The sequence below is a fragment of the Lutjanus erythropterus genome, chromosome 24, assembly GCF_056507025.1.
Source record: "Lutjanus erythropterus isolate fLutEry1 chromosome 24, fLutEry1.hap2, whole genome shotgun sequence".
Lineage (NCBI taxonomy): Eukaryota > Metazoa > Chordata > Actinopteri > Lutjaniformes > Lutjanidae > Lutjanus > Lutjanus erythropterus.
In genome coordinates this window covers 19,185,001-19,201,007 of record NC_139340.1, presented here as the reverse complement: position 1 = coordinate 19,201,007, position 16,007 = coordinate 19,185,001, and the positions used below count along the sequence as shown (strand labels likewise).

Genomic DNA, 16,007 nt, shown 5'->3' with positions numbered 1-16,007 from the left:
TTAATTTTGTCAAAACATCAAATTAACACTAATTCATTAATTTTTGTCAGTTATTTGAAGTCAGACTTTACAAACACTAAACCTGAATAAATTATCAGTACAGAAGAGAATAAATTCTGAGCATCAAACCCATTATTTCATGTTCAACGCACTCAATATAATAATGAATAAAATTGTTTTTTTTATCTCTTAATTTTTTGTGTGTTTTCGGGAACTTATTTCCCTCATTAATGAAAAACTGAATTCATAAACACAAAAGAAAAATAGTTTTAGTGACACTCAACATTTTTAAGTTAAATTTTCCGTCGTCATTATTTATTACAGATGAATTAATGAATTAATTTGAGGGACTGAATGTCCCGCTGCTGTAAAACATCAAGTGACCACAAGGCGTCGCTGTGTCACCGCCGTACAGTGACTCGCGCTCTTTATAAGGAGAAGAAGGCGGGAGACAACGTCCACATCAAAGTTCACTTTAAACTTCAACCTGCTGTCTGTCTGTCTCTCTGTCTGTCTCTCTGTCTGTCTGTGGCTCTCCTGGTGAGAGACAGACAGACCACAGACTTCTGAGAGGACAGACCAACATGGACAGGTCCTGAGACTTCACGATCCTTCATCTGCTCCGGTCAAACTTCTCTTCCTCCTTCAGGACCTTGTGGACACGTGTCTCCGACCTGACGGAGGGAATGTCTCCGCTGCAGCTGTCCGTCTACTGGCGTCTGTCCCTCGTCTTCTTCTTCACCTCTTTTCTCTTCTTTCTCGACATTTTCACCGCCGCCATCGTCGCGGCCACCTGTCACCATGGCAACGGCACCGGCGCGGCGGACACCTGGCGCGGAACGCTGCCGCCGAACGCGGAAGGCAACCAATCGTGGCCCGGGGAGAGTGACGCTGATTGGACGACGAAGAGCGGGAACCGAGACGTGAGTGACTTCAAGGAGTTTCCGTCATGTTGCTGTGAGATCCGGTTTTTTACGGTTAACGTCTGACCAAGATCCACGTTTAAACCGGATTAAATCCTGGTTTCAGTCTAAATTATGTTGCACCAAACTTTAAAACTTGAAAGAAAGATTTGATTTAAACGTCTCTGGATTAACTTGCATTAAACTGAATTAAAAGTAATTTAAGTTCCAGTTTAAACTGTGATCCAGTGTTAATGTCAGACTTAGACCTGAGGAGGTTTAACTTTTTAAATTTTCAAAATAACAATAATCACAAACAGTTAAACTCCAGCCAGCTGACTCAGATCAGAGCTTCTGTCATGACTTTTTTTTTTTTTTTTTAACTTTTTTAGATGATAAACAATATAATTCGATTTTTTACTCCTTAGCTTTCAAGGAAACAATACGACATTGATCTGTACTTTTTAGTTCATAATAATATGTTTCCTTAACTCTAAAGTTCAGTCATTTAATTTGTGGAAACAAACATCTCCATTTTGATTAAAGTCTTTAATTTCATACCTAAACTTGAAATTAATTTTTTTTACAACAGAGCTTCGCTTTTAAACCTGGAGTTGCCCATTTTAAACATAGTTTAACTAAACCCTGATCAGAACTACCCAGTCTAAAAACTTGAAATAGGTTAGCTTTGTGTATTTGTTAGATGAATCAGTGTGAAGATTTAATATCAAGATTAGTGACTGAAATCATTTTTATTTCAAGTTTTATAAAGTTTTATTTTGAAAACCTGCCAGTGATTTGAAATGACCTCATGTCCTTTGTGATGTCAGTGCGCCTGCGTCTGGGAGACGGTTGCTAACATTCATTAATCCTGTGAGTTTTTCAAAACCCAGTAATCAAAGACTGTTTTCATAATAACTGAAATATGAAATGATGACAGCAGCAGCGGTTCAGTCTGTGGATGAAACGCTGATCACATGACACGACAGACGACTGTACAGATTAACACGCGGCGTTAATGAGCAGCTGAAGGCGTTAACGTTGATACTTTCTGTCTCCTGTTGAACTCAGAGTCTAGGTTCTGGGACGTGTTAGCCTAGCTTAGCATAAAGACAGGAAGCAGAGGGAACCCAGAGAAAACATTTTCCAGCACCGTGTGACGTGGTGCTTTTATCCCAAATGAACTTCTACAAAAGAATCATTAAGAGTTTTTTATTTTGATTCTACTTATTGATTCCTACATACATTTGATTTGTGTTAGTTTCAAATTAAACTGTGTACTACAAACACCGTCCATATATGGACATGTGACTACAGATGTTTAGTCTGAACGTGTGACTTCCTGTCGCCGTGTCAGCTGACCGAACAGTTTCAGTAACAAACTCAAACTTTGCACAGAATTTCTGCAACACAACTTGTCTTTAGCGATTTATGTGTGTGTGTGTGTGTGTGTGTGTGTGTGTGTGTGTGTGTGTGTGTGTGTGTGTGTGTGTGTCAGTCAGTGTGTGGTTGGACAGAGCGGTTGTCCTACGGTCAAACTCTCTTCATGGTTGGGATGCTGCTGGGATCTCTGGTCGGAGGAGCCATATCTGACCGGTACAACACACACACACACACACACACACACACACACACACACACACACACACACACACACACACACACACACACACACACACACTTTGATGTGCTGTAGCGAGCAACATGGCAGCACAATAACGACTTGACATCTTTACATAATGACTTCGTGTCTCAGTCATTTTGAGAAAGTTTCTAATTTTTTTGAAATATAAAGATTTTATTTTGACAAAGTGTCTCATTTTAACGACTTACAGGATCTTATTTTCCATCATATTGTCATAAATGTGTTTCCATGGTTACAGACGTGTGTTTATATCACGTCGACACTTCAGTCTGTGTGTGTGTGTGTGTGTGTGTGTGTGTGTGTGTGCAGGTATGGGAAGCGTTCCGTGCTGCTGGTGTGTGTGTGCGTGCACACCTTGTGCGGCCTCGTTCCCGCCGTCCTGCCTCAGCCGCTCCTCTTCCTCGCTGTTCGCTGCCTGACGGGCGTCTGCTGCTGCTGCATCAACATCTGCTCCTTCAGCCTGGGTAACACACACACACACACACACACACACACACACACACACACACACACAGCGGTGCGTTGTGGTTGGCTGGTTCTCCGGTGAGTGTTATTGGACCACAGCAGGACACACGTCTGATAAAGAACACGTGTCCCACATGAAGTCCTGAGTGCTAATGAAGCAGGACGGCGTCCAGCAGCGCCCTGACCTCTGACCCCTGCCGCGCTCTGATTGGACGAGATGGTTGTGAGACTGAAATTCTGTTTGGGAGCAACAGGTTCATGACAGCTGCCGGGGTTTAAAGGGACAGTTCACAGGATTTAAAGTCTGGTGAGGTACACTGTGTTACCTACAGGAGAACACTCTTAGAAATAAGGGTTCCACAGGGGTTCTGCCCAAAGGGCTGAGGTTCTATCCAGAACCATGAAGAAAGGGGTTGTCAAGGGTTCTTTCTAAGACTAAGGGAACCCTTTTCATCTAAAGAATGATTTTTGGGAAAGCAAGTTTAAAAGTTTGAAGTTTGTTGAAATCCTTAAAGAACTCTTTCATCAAGGGTTCTTTGCACCATAATATAAAAAGGTTCTCTGCAGAACCCCTGAGTGTGTTCTAGATAAGAAATATAACAGAGTTCTGGGTAGAACACCCTGGGTGGGTTCTTGGTAGCACAAACAGGAAGTGGAAAAGTTCTGGAGGGAATGCCCAGAGAGGGTTCTGTGTGGAACCAATACCCCATAAAAGTCTTCTCTGTAGAATCTCTTATGGGGGTTCTGGGTGGAACCTTTCACAGATGGTTAAAGGGTTAACCCTTTATGTTGAGTTGGAATTCTTTGAAAGGGATTCAAGTGAACGTTTATAAGGTTCTACCAGGAACCAAACAGGTAGTTTAGATTAGAATTTGGTTGGACTGTGCCTTTAAGACTCACTGTGTGTGTTCCAGCGGTGGAGTGGACGCCGCCCGCCGCTCGTCTCTGGCCGCCGGCCTTCCTGCCGTTCTGCTTCAGTCTGGGGACGATGGGCGGAGCTCCGCTGGCCTGGCTCAGCTCCACCTGGAGACAGCTGCACCTGTCGCTGTCTCTGCCACAGCTCCTCTGTCTGCCGCTCTACCTGTAGGTCCACACACACACACACACACACCTGTCCACACACACACACACACCTGTCCACACACACCTGTCCACACACACACACACACCTGTCCACACGCACCTGTCCACACACACCTGTCCACACACACACCTGTCCAGCTGTCCACGCCTGTCCGCTGCATGTGTCCCTCTGTCTTCCCAGTTCAATCCCAGAGTCTCCTCGCTGGTTGCTGTTAAGGAGGAGGATGGATGTTTTGGACCGTTACCGTAGCAACAGCCCTGCAGACAAACACTGTCTGGACCTGGTAAACAGTCTGAACCAAGTGAACTAACCAGTTTCAGGATGAAGATAATGTTGCGCTGACAGGAAGTAAACAGATGTGTGTTTCCGTGTGTGCAGCTGTTGGACTCAGCCTGGTCTGACTTGCAAAAAGCCACTGAGGCTCAGAGGGAGCCGCCTCCCAGAGGCCACGCCCTCAGTGACATCATCCACCTCAGACACCCGACGGTCCTGATGCGGCTGTTCATCATGAGCTACCTGAGGTACAAACTTTACAGACTCAGCTGATGAATAAAAACACCACAGAATAATAAGAACTATGAATAGTTAAGAAAAATGTCATTTATGTTTTAATGTTTTATTTCAGACTGTTTCTATAAAACCAGGTGATAAGATGTATAATCTGTGTCTGTCCTCCCATCATGCAGTGCAGCGTCGGCGCTGACGTACTTCGGCATCTGCATGAACATCGGCTCGTTTGGTGTCGATGTTTACTCCGCCCAGTTCTTCTCCGGCCTATCAGAAGCCCCCTGCCTGCTCGTCCCATTGGTTCGCCTGGGACGCCGGCCGCTCAGCATGCTCGCTCTGTTCCTGAGTGGAACCGCCTGCTTCCTGTCGTTACTGCTGTCCAGATACAACGGTGATTGATCATGTTAGCATGCTAAAAACATGCTAATGTTTGTATTAATATAATATTCATGCTAATGTGGTATTCAGGACATCGTGTAGCAACGTTAACATTAGCATGCTAAATCATTCATGTGTCCACCTGCTGAGGAACAAAAAGGATCCTGACTGACAGGTTATTGATCAGTTATCAGGAATATTTCTTGTGTGCAGGTGAGCCGGTGCTGGTGATGAGTCTGGCTCTGTTGGGGAAACTCTGCATCCTGGCTGCCATCTTCATCTCCATCCTGTACAGCATTGAGCTGTTCCCTACTGTTGTCAGGTACACGCTAACATGCTAACACGCTAACACGCTAACACACACTCAGCGGTTTACCTGCTTAAATACAAGGATGCTAACCATGTCATTCCACTCCAGGCAGCGCTGTGTGTCCGTGGCCAACTTGTGTTTCCGGCTCGGCTGTCTGGTCAACTCCGTCGTCTCCCACAACCGAAACGGAGCGATCTCATTCGCTGCCATGGTAGTGTACAGCAGCGGACCAATCGTAGGCTGCGGTCTGTGCCTGCTGCTGCCGGAGACCAGTGGCATCCCGCTTCCCGATTCGGTGGAGGACTGTGAGAGGCAGCCTCGGCCCCGCCTACACAGCGTGGACACCCTCTGGAGGACACGGTGAGGACAACAGCTTCATCTCCCCCAGCCAGAGGGAGGCTTTTATTTGAAAGAGGCCTGTATTAGAGACAACGTCCACGGAGAACCACCACGAGAACATTTGATTGATCATTTTATCTGATAAATAATCTTGTTATAATTAATGTTTATTCATTAACCGGGCAAAGCAAGTAGAGTATCTGTTTCCTGAGACGTCCAGCTGCCGGGGACGAGAGAGAGGAGACGAAAAGTATTCTCTATGAAGTATCTGTACGACTCAGGGCGGTAAAATGAGAAAAAATTACTGGTAAAAATGTTTGCAAAAAGCAGAACATCAGGTTGTGTGTTTGTTTGTGTGTGTGTTTGTGTGTGTGTGTGTTTGTGTGTGTGTGTGTGTGTGTGTGTTTTTTTTTATCATTGTTTAGTCTCATGACTCAAACTGTTGACAGCTTTTAACCTCAGTGCTCCTTTTATCAATATCAGTTCAGATCAATAAAGTTCAATAACGTCTCTGAGTTTTGGGCTTTCAGAAGCCTCGAAACTGTTGAGCAAGAACACACACACACACACACACACACACACACACACACACACACACACACAGCAGCACGTGGAGCTCCTGATCAAGTCACGTTGTGACCAGAGAATTAAAATTAATATTTAAACACGGTGAGCCACAAAGTTCAAACTAAACATCAACTGAAAGAAATTACATCACACACACATTAACAGCTGCAGAGTGAATCATTCGAATGATTTATGGTGTGTGTGTGTGTGTGTGTGTGTGTGTGTGTGTGTGTGTTTTCCAGGAAGTCGGTGAGCAGCCAGACGAGGAAAGTGGAGCTCGACCCTGCAGAGAAAGACGACACACACACACCGAACACACACACAGAGCTGATGGCAGCGCGCTCAGTGTGAGTCGTAGTTTAATGAAGCAATGAAGTTTAGTTCTGAGTTTAAATTAAAGACCAAAGAGATGCAGGAGATCAGAGAAGAAGAAGAAGAAGAAGAAGAAGAAGAAGAAGGAGAAGAAGAAGAAGACGTGATTTGAGTGTGTTTTTATTCTCATGTTGTTTTTGTCACTCTGGAAATAAACTGTACATCTTTTGTCTGATTTGTTCTTAAACTATGTGAGAAATGAATCACAGGAATAAATCTGCAGCTCAGAGGACGAATACTGAAGAATCCATCAGAGACAGTTTCATAAACTTTAATTTTATTTATTTATTTAAGTTTCAGGCTCAGAAAAATCAGATTTTTTATGGTGGTTTACTTCTACAAAATGAAAATACTCAAGCAAAGTATAAGTACCTCAGAAGTGTAACAGTACTTGATTAAATGTTCTTAGTTTGTTGTACAGTAACGGCGCCCTCTGCAGGACAAAAGCGGCACTGCAGCCTTTAAACTGCACATTATCATGGACTCATCTCTTACTCAGAACTTTATTATTTCACGTTTCACGGACATTTTAGAGATTCTGTTCAGAATCTGTTGATTTTTCAGGACAAAAGTAATCAGATTTAAACACAATCTTTATAAATGAGTTTTATTTATGATCTCTGATATGTAAAAACAATCCGCCAAAAACACCACAGGAATATTTTAACTGTAGAAACTACGTCCAGTTTAAAGGTGGAGGCAGTAACAGAAACCAGAGGAGGAGCTTTAAATACTGTTTGATATCAAAGTAACAAAATCTTTAACAATCTAAACTTCAATTTAAATTCACCCTTTCAAAGTAAAACTTACACAAGTATTTGAGTGAAAACAGAAGAACATGAGTGGATATTTTGGGTGTGAAACCGTCACCATCACCTCCACAATAACCAGATAAACACAAACGAACAGGAATCAAAGTGCTGGGATTTCAGACGCTCCCTGAACTCACCACTTGACAGTTTTAAGTGCAGCTCAAACGCGCTGAAAATTATAAATATTTCATTTTTATTCTCTCTGAACCGGATAAAGTTGTTTTATTAAAGTGGAAAAGACAGTTTTGTGTTTTTTTTTCAGCCTGACAGAAACTTTTTAAAATGACATGAATATAAACAGTTATTATATTTTTATTTAGACTTTATTTATGGTTGTTTTTTCTTCCTTCACACAGCCTCAATAAATATTTTAATCCAGAAAAATCTCACTTCTCTGTCGTGTTCACACTACAGAAGCTTCAATCTGCCACCGCTAACTAATTCTCCTCATTCTGTCTACAGTTTTATAAGAATTATTTTCAGATCATGAAACAAACAAACCTGCTGAAACTTCGTGATTATTTCTGTGAAGTTTCCTGAAAAAAATAAAAGAAAATAAATCTGTTTTGCTTTGAGCTGAAGGGAGAAATCTGCTCATAACAGCCACTTTATGATTAATTAAGAAAAATTATTGTATATTATCAGAAAATTTACAGACCTGTAAAATAAAGTGAGGCTGCAAATTATTAATCTAGTTATTGACTAATTTTTTTGATCAATAGATAATTTTTTTGTTTATTAAATAGAATGAGAAAATGCCCCTCAAAGTATCTCAGACATCATTTAAGAGCAAGAAAAGTGTTGAATTCTCACATACGAGAACCTAAAAGTGTTACGCTGTTGGTGTAATTAATATAATTCATTAAAAATAACTGATTGACTCTAAAATTGTTGCCAATTAATTATCTTTCCATCAACTGATTGATTATTCGACTGATCAATGCAGCCCTACAGTGTTAGAAACTGCGGTTCCTCCGTCAGGCCACCAGGGGGCGGCACTCCATCAGTACGTGACAAAGTTGGCGGGAAAGATCCCGACCCGCCCGTCGCACAGTTGCCCCTCCCACCAGTCGTACTGCGAGTCCGTCTTGGTGATGACGGTGATGCGGTCGCCGGGGACGAAGCTCAGGTCGCCAGGCTGCTGTCCTGTGAAGGGGTGGGTCGCCGTGACGACCAGCTGCCCGCTGGCTCCGCCCACAGATGATCCTCCACCTATAGGAAAATAAAGTGTAGTTTTGAACTTCATTTAAAGGAAAGTTTCAGTATTTTAAGAAATAACCGAATCACCTTCTACTTAAGACTAATCTAACATTTTTATTGATCATTTTTTATTTATATTTGATATATATTTGCTTTTTTCATTTTTAAAAAATAACTTGCTACAGATGTACAGTCCTTGCTAACGTAGCTTAGCACAAAGACTGAGAACATGGAGCTACAGGTAACAAAATAAATAGTTAAAAACAACTTAAACATGTTATTATGAGATTATTAACAGATGATGAAGATGTTTTCTTCATGTTTGTTTGTTTGTCATCTTCAGTTTGTTGATCTATATGTATGTTTACGTCACATGATCTCACGTGTGCAGTGATGTCATACCGTAGTTTGGAGAGTTTCTGGAGGAGAAATGACCTGAAACACCAAGAAAACATCAATGAACTGATTCAACCACAGGAAATTAAGTCTCATCATTAACTGATGATCTATAATCAATAAAAGTTGTTATTGCAGACTGCTGGTCTACTCCAGCTGCAGGTCGATGGTGTGACCACCAGAGGGAGCTCTGCACACACACACACACACACACACACACACACACACACACACACACACACACACACGCACACACACACACACACACACACACACACACACACACAGAGCAGGATTACTGATGACCCGAGTGTGTGTTGATATTTCTGCTTTATCGAGGTCACGAGTTAATGACACACCTGAGTACACACATGGGTGTGTGTGTGTGTGTGTGTGTGTGTGTGTGCGCGTGTGTGTGTGTGTGCGTGTGCGTGTGTGTGCGTGTGCGTGCGCGTGTGTGTGTGTGTGTGTGTGTGTGCGTGTGCGTGTGCGTGTGTGTGTGAGAGACATCATCTGTCAAAGACAGTAATGAAGGAGAGAAGGACATGACCAGTGGAGGAAAGAAAAGGAAAGAGGGACGGAATGAAGGAACAGAGGTAGAAGAGAAGGAAAGAAGGAGATACAAAAGGAAGTATAGAAGGAGGTACAGAAGGAAGTATAGAAGGAGGTAGAGAAGGAAAGAAGGAGATACAGAAGGGGGTATAGAAGGAGGTAGAGAAGGAAAGAAGGAGATAGGGAAGGAGGTAGAGAAGGAGGTAGAGAAGGAGGTAGAAAAGGAAAGAAGGAGATACAGAAGGAGGTATAGAAGGAAGTATAGAAGGAGGTAGAGAAGGAAAGAAGGAGATACAGAAGGGGGTATAGAAGGAGGTAGAGAAGGAAAGAAGGAGATAGGGAAGGAGGTATAGAAGGAGTTAGAGAAGGAGGTAGAAAAGGAAAGGAGATACAGAAGGAGGTATAGAAGGAAAGAAGGAGATAGGGAAGGAGGTAGAGAAGGAGGTAGAAAAGGAAAGAAGGAGATACAGAAGGAGGTATAGAAGGAGGTAGTGGAGGAAAGAAGGAGGTACAGGAGGAGATACAGAAGGAGGTAGAGAAGGAAGTATAGAAGGAGGTAGAGAAGGAAAGAAGGAGATACAGAAGGAGGTATAGAAGGAGTGTAGGAGGTCAGGTGAGACTCACCTGAGGTCTCAGATTTATAGACGGAGATGCTCGGGTAGAGGGAGTTTTTACTTCCTGTACTCGCCCCTGCACACACATCATGACATCATCATGACATCATCACCGTTCACGTCCTGTATTAACAGTTGAATGCGTCGAGTTTTGGGCGAGCCGTTACCTGTGCCGCTGGGCGGCGGCTGGTCGTAGCTGCTCGTTGCTCTCTGCTGAGGTGGAGCCGGAGGCCTGGATGGAGGAACAGACGACTGCAGACAAAAACAGATTCGTCTTATTCGCCATTCTGCGTTTCCTCAAGAAAGAGCGCGTGAATTCTGACACCTGAAACGGAGGCTGAACATGAGCGAGCGTAAAGGTGTTCTTCACCTTTGGACGCATGTTCTTGCTGGTCCAGTCGGCCGTGTACGCCTCAGTGTACTCGTCCAGGATGTGGTAGAGGTCGTAGCATTCTGACGGCGGCGCCACATCGCCGTTCAAAATGGCCGAAGCTCGGATGTCCTGGGAGTAGAACCTGCAGCCGTAAACACACAAATTTAAAGTCTGTATTCATAAGACACACGAGTTCTGCTGTGTCACATTTGAATACGTTTATAAAACTACGTGTGACTGGACGCTCCACCGTCACAAAACCATGACGCCTCGTTAACGGTCAGTCATGTGACTTAAATATTTGCTACATCAGAACCAGTTCACCAAAAATGTTTCCATCTCCCAGTTTAGAAAAAGACAAATCCAGCTGGTGACAAACGTCTCTCATGTTTTCGTACTTGCGGTTGGTTTCTTTGCGTTCGATCAGGTACGATCCCTCCAGAGAAATCCCCGCAAACAGACCTCTGGACCGACAGTAAGTGAAGACGGCCGCCGTGCTGCGAAGAGCGACGTCGGCCTCCACGTTCCTGAGAGACAACGACCAAGGAAACTGTGTGAGGAAACACGATACACACCTCCAACTGCTCAGCTAGGAAACCAGTTCCTGTCACTGTGTCCCACCTCACGTCAAGTCAAGGCTAACAAGTCTCGAGTCACATAACAAGTCAAGACCGGCAGGTTGCACGTCAGGTCAAGTCAAGGCTAACAAGTCTCGAGTCACATAACAAGTCAAGACCGGCAGGTCCCACGTCAGGTCAAGTCAAGGCTAACAAGTCTCGAGTCACATAACAAGTCAAGACCGGCAGGTTCCACGTCAGGTCAAGTCAAGGCTAACAAGTCTCGAGTCACATAACAAGTCAAGACCGGCAGGTCCCACGTCAGGTCAAGTCAAGGCTAACAAGTCTCGAGTCACATAACAAGTCAAGACCGGCAGGTTCCACGTCAGGTCAAGTCAAGGCTAACAAGTCTCGAGTCACATAACAAGTCAAGACCAGCAGGTTCCACGTCAGGTCAAGTCAAGGCTAACAAGTCTCGAGTCACATAACAAGTCAAGACCAGCAGGTTCCACGTCAGGTCAAGTCAAGGCTAACAAGTCTCGAGTCACATAACAAGTCAAGACCAGCAGGTTCCACGTCAGGTCAAGTCAAGGCTAACAAGTCTCGAGTCACATAACAAGTCAAGACCAGCAGGTCCCACGTCAGGTCAAGTCAAGGCTAACAAGTCTCGAGTCACATAACAAGTCAAGACCAGCAGGTTCCACGTCAGGTCAAGTCAAGGCTAACAAGTCTCGAGTCACATAACAAGTCAAGACCAGCAGGTTCCACGTCAGGTCAAGTCAAGGCTAACAAGTCTCGAGTCACATAACAAGTCAAGACCAGCAGGTTCCACGTCAGGTCAAGTCAAGGCTAACAAGTCTCGAGTCACATAACAAGTCAAGACCAGCAGGTTCCACGTCAGGTCAAGTCAAGGCTAACAAGTCTCGAGTCACATAACAAGTCAAGACCAGCAGGTTCCACGTCAGGTCAAGTCAGGGCTAACAAGTCTCGAGTCACATAACAAGTCAAGACCAGCAGGTTCCACGTCAGGTCAAGTCAGGGCTAACAAGTCTCGAGTCACATAACAAGTCAAGACCAGCAGGTCCCACGTCAGGTCAAGTCAGGGCTAACAAGTCTCGAGTCACATAACAAGTCAAGACCAGCAGGTCCCACGTCAGGTCAAGTCAAGGCTAACAAGTCTCGAGTCACATAACAAGTCAAGACCAGCAGGTTCCACGTCAGGTCAAGTCAGGGCTAACAAGTCTCGAGTCACATAACAAGTCAAGACCAGCAGGTTCCACGTCAGGTCAAGTCAACATGAACCTGCTTTTAGTATTTTTGTGTTTGTCTTCAAAAATAAATGTTTATGTATAAAATCTGCAGCGTCTTATTTTGGAAACAGCCACAGTTTGACGTCCACACGTTCACTTATTTGTCTTTCTGTCTGCAGTTCACGCAGTCCACAGCATCAGACAACTATTCTGATGTCAGCATTTACCTGCCAGTCAAATACCTGGCCACGCCCACACACACACACCTGACAACACACGTGCACGCGACAAAACCTGTCGAGCGACCCTGAAACAACACTGACCGCCTCGTTCTATATTTAACCTCACACACATAAATCAGTGTGTCTAAAGTAAATCACATCTGATGTTGTAACCGCCGCCAAGGTTGAAGAAACAGCGAATCAGCAAGTGTTTCTGCTTCAAGCCTCCAAACACAAACACAACAACTGTCATTAAACGCCTCGTAAATCAGCAGGCAGAATAAAGCATTAAACCCTGAGCTATAATTAACATCAAGAGTCACCATTACAGGTAATTAAGACACAGACAGGGTGCAGGTGCTCACCTGCCCATGGGGCCCACGGCGACGGTGCAGTTCCCACCCAGCGTCAGGTTCCCGCCCTTCGTGAAGGCCTCGATGGCTCGCCGCTGGTTCAGGATGATCACCAGATCTGACACCTGAGGGACAAACACAAACCTGGTTTGAGAGCCAGTAAAGTGCTACTCCATTACAGTTACAGGGAGAGAAGTGTAATCAGATTACAGATAATCAGAGTTAAAAAGCGCTTTATTCACTGGATAGAATTCAAAATCAGAAAAGAGGAGAAACATCATAGAACAGAGACCGTTCTGCCTTCAGCTGTGAGAACACTGTCATCATCAGAGAACGCAACATTAAAAAAAAAATTTACAGGTCAGAACAATCGCTAATGTTAGCTACACAGAACGATCGCTAATGTTAGCTACACTGAACAATCGCTAATGTTAGCTACACAGAACGATCGCTAATGTTAGCTACACAGAACGATCGCTAATGTTAGCTACACAGAACGATCGCTAATGTTAGCTACACAGAACGATCGCTAATGTTAGCTACACAGAACGATCGCTAATGTTAGCTACACTGAACAATCATTAATGTTAGCTACACAGAACGATCGCTAATGTTAGCTACACTGAACAATTGCTAATGTTAGCTACGCTGAACAATCATTAATGTTAGCTACACTGAACAATTGCTAATGTTAGCTACGCTGAACAATCGCTAATGTTAGCTACACAGAACAATCGCTAATGTTAGCTACACAGATAAACTAAACACTTAACAAACAAAAACATGAACAATTACAAAATATTTGGTATTGAGGTAATCCAAAAGTAACAAAGTAATCGAGTTACCTTTGAACAGGTAATTAGTAACTGTATCAGATTACATTTTCAAAGTAATCCTCTCTACTTTTCTGTGCAGTTTTTAAACCTCATATACTGTCTGAATGATTTATTTTACTGTAGAAACGGAACATTTCAGGACGAGTCCAGTCAGATCCTGAGTGTGATCACTGACCTCCACCCCGATCTCGAAGCCTCCTCCCAGACCAGCGATGCCGATGGCCGACGGTGCCGACCAGCCTGAACAGAAACAGGACGCTGACATGAGATGGTCTGATGCTGTCGACGTCTTCCTCAGTCAACAATCCGACTGACACACACAGTTCAGACAAAATAAACAGCTTGTCATGTCGGGGTGAACTGTCCCTTTAAGAGCAATGATGATTTGTGAAAGATTTGGTTGTGATGTCACAACAGAACAGTGTAGTTAGCTACTGTTAGCCAGTTAGCTTGTACTCCAGGTGGAAAAGTGAAAACAGAACAGCAGTCGTCTGAACATTTATTTAACATTTATTAATGTCTCCAATCTGAGCTGTTCATGTGTCTAATCACCATGGTAACCAAACAGGTCCTCACCTTAATCACCATGGTAACCAAACAGGTCCTCACCTTAATCACCATGGTAACCAAACAGGTCCTCACCTTAATCACCATGGTAACCAAACAGTTCAGTTAGGAGCTGCATGTTAGAAAGACTTAAATCTGACCTGAAAGGAGAAGCCAACACTTTTTTTCTGCTCTGTTCTGTGTTCTAATACAAGTTCTTCTTCTCCTCCTCCTCCCCCCCCCGCCCCCTCCTCCTCCTCCTCCTCCTCCTCCTCCTCCTCCTCCTCCCCCTCCCCCCCCCCCACCCCCTCCTCTTCCTCCTCCTCCTCCTCCCCCCCCCTCACCCCCTCCTCTTCCTCCTCCTCCTCCTCCTCCTCCTCCTCCTCCCCCCTCGTCCTCGATGTTTATCAGTTGACAGTCAGATGTTATCAGTGATCTTATATTTAAAATCTGGATGGAAAATAAAAAGCTCCACTTTTTATTGGCGCCACTGTTTTCAGATTTGCCTGAACGGTTCTCATAAATCAGGAGAACCAGCAAACCACCAGAAGGCCCCGCAGAGGAAGCGCGACGTCACATCAGCCGTGTGATCCTCGCCGGCGTTTTGGCACCACGACAAACATCCGCGACCAAAATGTCAGTGCCTGCACCACCGGACGAGTCCTTAACACCCAGAACACATCAGATGACTGCACACACACACGCCGCCGCCCACAACGCTGCAGGGACATCTGAGAGAACGAGGCTGTTTGTAACCACGGCAACACAAAAAGTCCCCAAAAAATAAAACCTGAAGGGGACACAGAGAAACACGAAGGAAAGACCTACCAGGACCGAGGGGCTGTAAGACTGTAGGACTATGGGACTTCTGGAAGGACACTTTACCACATTTTGTCCACTAGGACACTTCAGAGGACACTTTGTCCTGAATTTTTTATGTCCTCCCTCAGTCCTCCACCGAGGACATGACAGCGGACATACAGTCACATGACGTTGTGTTTGGTGCGTCTTACGTCTGTCGGCCAGTCTGGCGATGACGATGCCGCTGCCTCCTCTGGCGGTGATCATGAAGCCGGCCTTGATGACGGAGATGATGGCGAGACCCTCGGCCTTCGCGATCACATGAGCTGCAACACACGTCATGTCAAACATGTAGTGACTCCGCCTCTCTGCTCTCCATCACTTCTTAGTTTTCTATCATTTCTTTACCGGGGATGAGTTTGTCCGGCCCGTTCCTGTTGGAGATTTCCGTGAAGTCTCTCAGGATCTTGGCGGCTTTCTTGGCCTCTGACCTCAGGTTGGACGGGATGGGGTTACTCACTGCAAACACACAGAGTTCATTAGAGTTCACTCAGACTGGCTCCCAAACGTTCTCCTGTGACGTTCTTCAGCCAGTGAAAACTCAAAGTCACACAGTGACGAGTCAAACGTTCTGTTGAAGAGCTCCTCGTTCAGTTACACTTATCTTATAATCTGAGCCAATGGGAGTCGAGCAAACGTCCTAGAAAGCTGACGTGTTTTATTTTTCTTTGATGAAACAGAGCGTCTCTTCTTGTTTTCAAAAACAACACGATTAAAGAGGAAGTGTTTAACGAAATGTCTGTCTCCTGAAAAATTGGATCAAATTCAGCCTGAAGCAGGTAAATCACCTGGAACGCTTTAATGACGTGCAGGTGACGCGGGCGTGTCCGCTGTCTGCAGTGATTACTCAGCATCTGTCACGTGACG

The 16,007-nt window shown here is 44.5% G+C and overlaps 2 protein-coding genes across 4 annotated transcripts in view; one reads left to right on the top strand and one right to left on the bottom strand.

Moving 5' to 3' along the window:
- Nucleotides 1-641: 641 nt before the first annotated feature.
- On the top strand, nucleotides 642-6,568 carry LOC146305032 (solute carrier family 22 member 13). Of its 2 annotated transcripts, XM_084714074.1 has the most exons (10): nucleotides 642-923; nucleotides 2,401-2,498; nucleotides 2,857-3,011; nucleotides 3,927-4,095; nucleotides 4,277-4,379; nucleotides 4,475-4,617; nucleotides 4,783-4,994; nucleotides 5,195-5,303; nucleotides 5,400-5,651; nucleotides 6,440-6,568. In XM_084714074.1, exons 1-10 carry the CDS (start codon nucleotides 687-689, stop codon nucleotides 6,546-6,548), a joined length of 1,587 nt encoding a protein of 528 aa, XP_084570200.1. In that variant the 5' UTR covers nucleotides 642-686; the 3' UTR covers nucleotides 6,549-6,568. The 2 variants fall into 2 exon arrangements, with proteins under 2 accessions (XP_084570200.1, XP_084570201.1); XM_084714075.1 differs by lacking the exon at nucleotides 2,401-2,498 and having other exon boundaries at nucleotides 653-923.
- Nucleotides 6,569-8,028: 1,460 nt separating this feature from the next.
- Nucleotides 8,029-16,007, bottom strand: part of sh3yl1 (SH3 and SYLF domain containing 1) — a 10,558-nt gene continuing 2,579 nt past the window's right edge. For both annotated transcript variants that reach the window (XM_084714094.1, XM_084714093.1), the window contains exons 2-11: nucleotides 15,489-15,599; nucleotides 15,293-15,406; nucleotides 13,909-13,973; nucleotides 12,910-13,022; nucleotides 10,915-11,043; nucleotides 10,514-10,658; nucleotides 10,311-10,395; nucleotides 10,154-10,219; nucleotides 8,984-9,016; nucleotides 8,029-8,593 (exon numbers count right to left, since the gene is read on the bottom strand). In XM_084714094.1, the coding sequence (XP_084570220.1) occupies nucleotides 8,385-8,593; nucleotides 8,984-9,016; nucleotides 10,154-10,219; nucleotides 10,311-10,395; nucleotides 10,514-10,658; nucleotides 10,915-11,043; nucleotides 12,910-13,022; nucleotides 13,909-13,973; nucleotides 15,293-15,406; nucleotides 15,489-15,599 (1,070 nt within the window). In that variant the 3' untranslated portion in view covers nucleotides 8,029-8,384. The remainder of the gene's footprint in view (nucleotides 8,594-8,983; nucleotides 9,017-10,153; nucleotides 10,220-10,310; nucleotides 10,396-10,513; nucleotides 10,659-10,914; nucleotides 11,044-12,909; nucleotides 13,023-13,908; nucleotides 13,974-15,292; nucleotides 15,407-15,488; nucleotides 15,600-16,007) is intronic.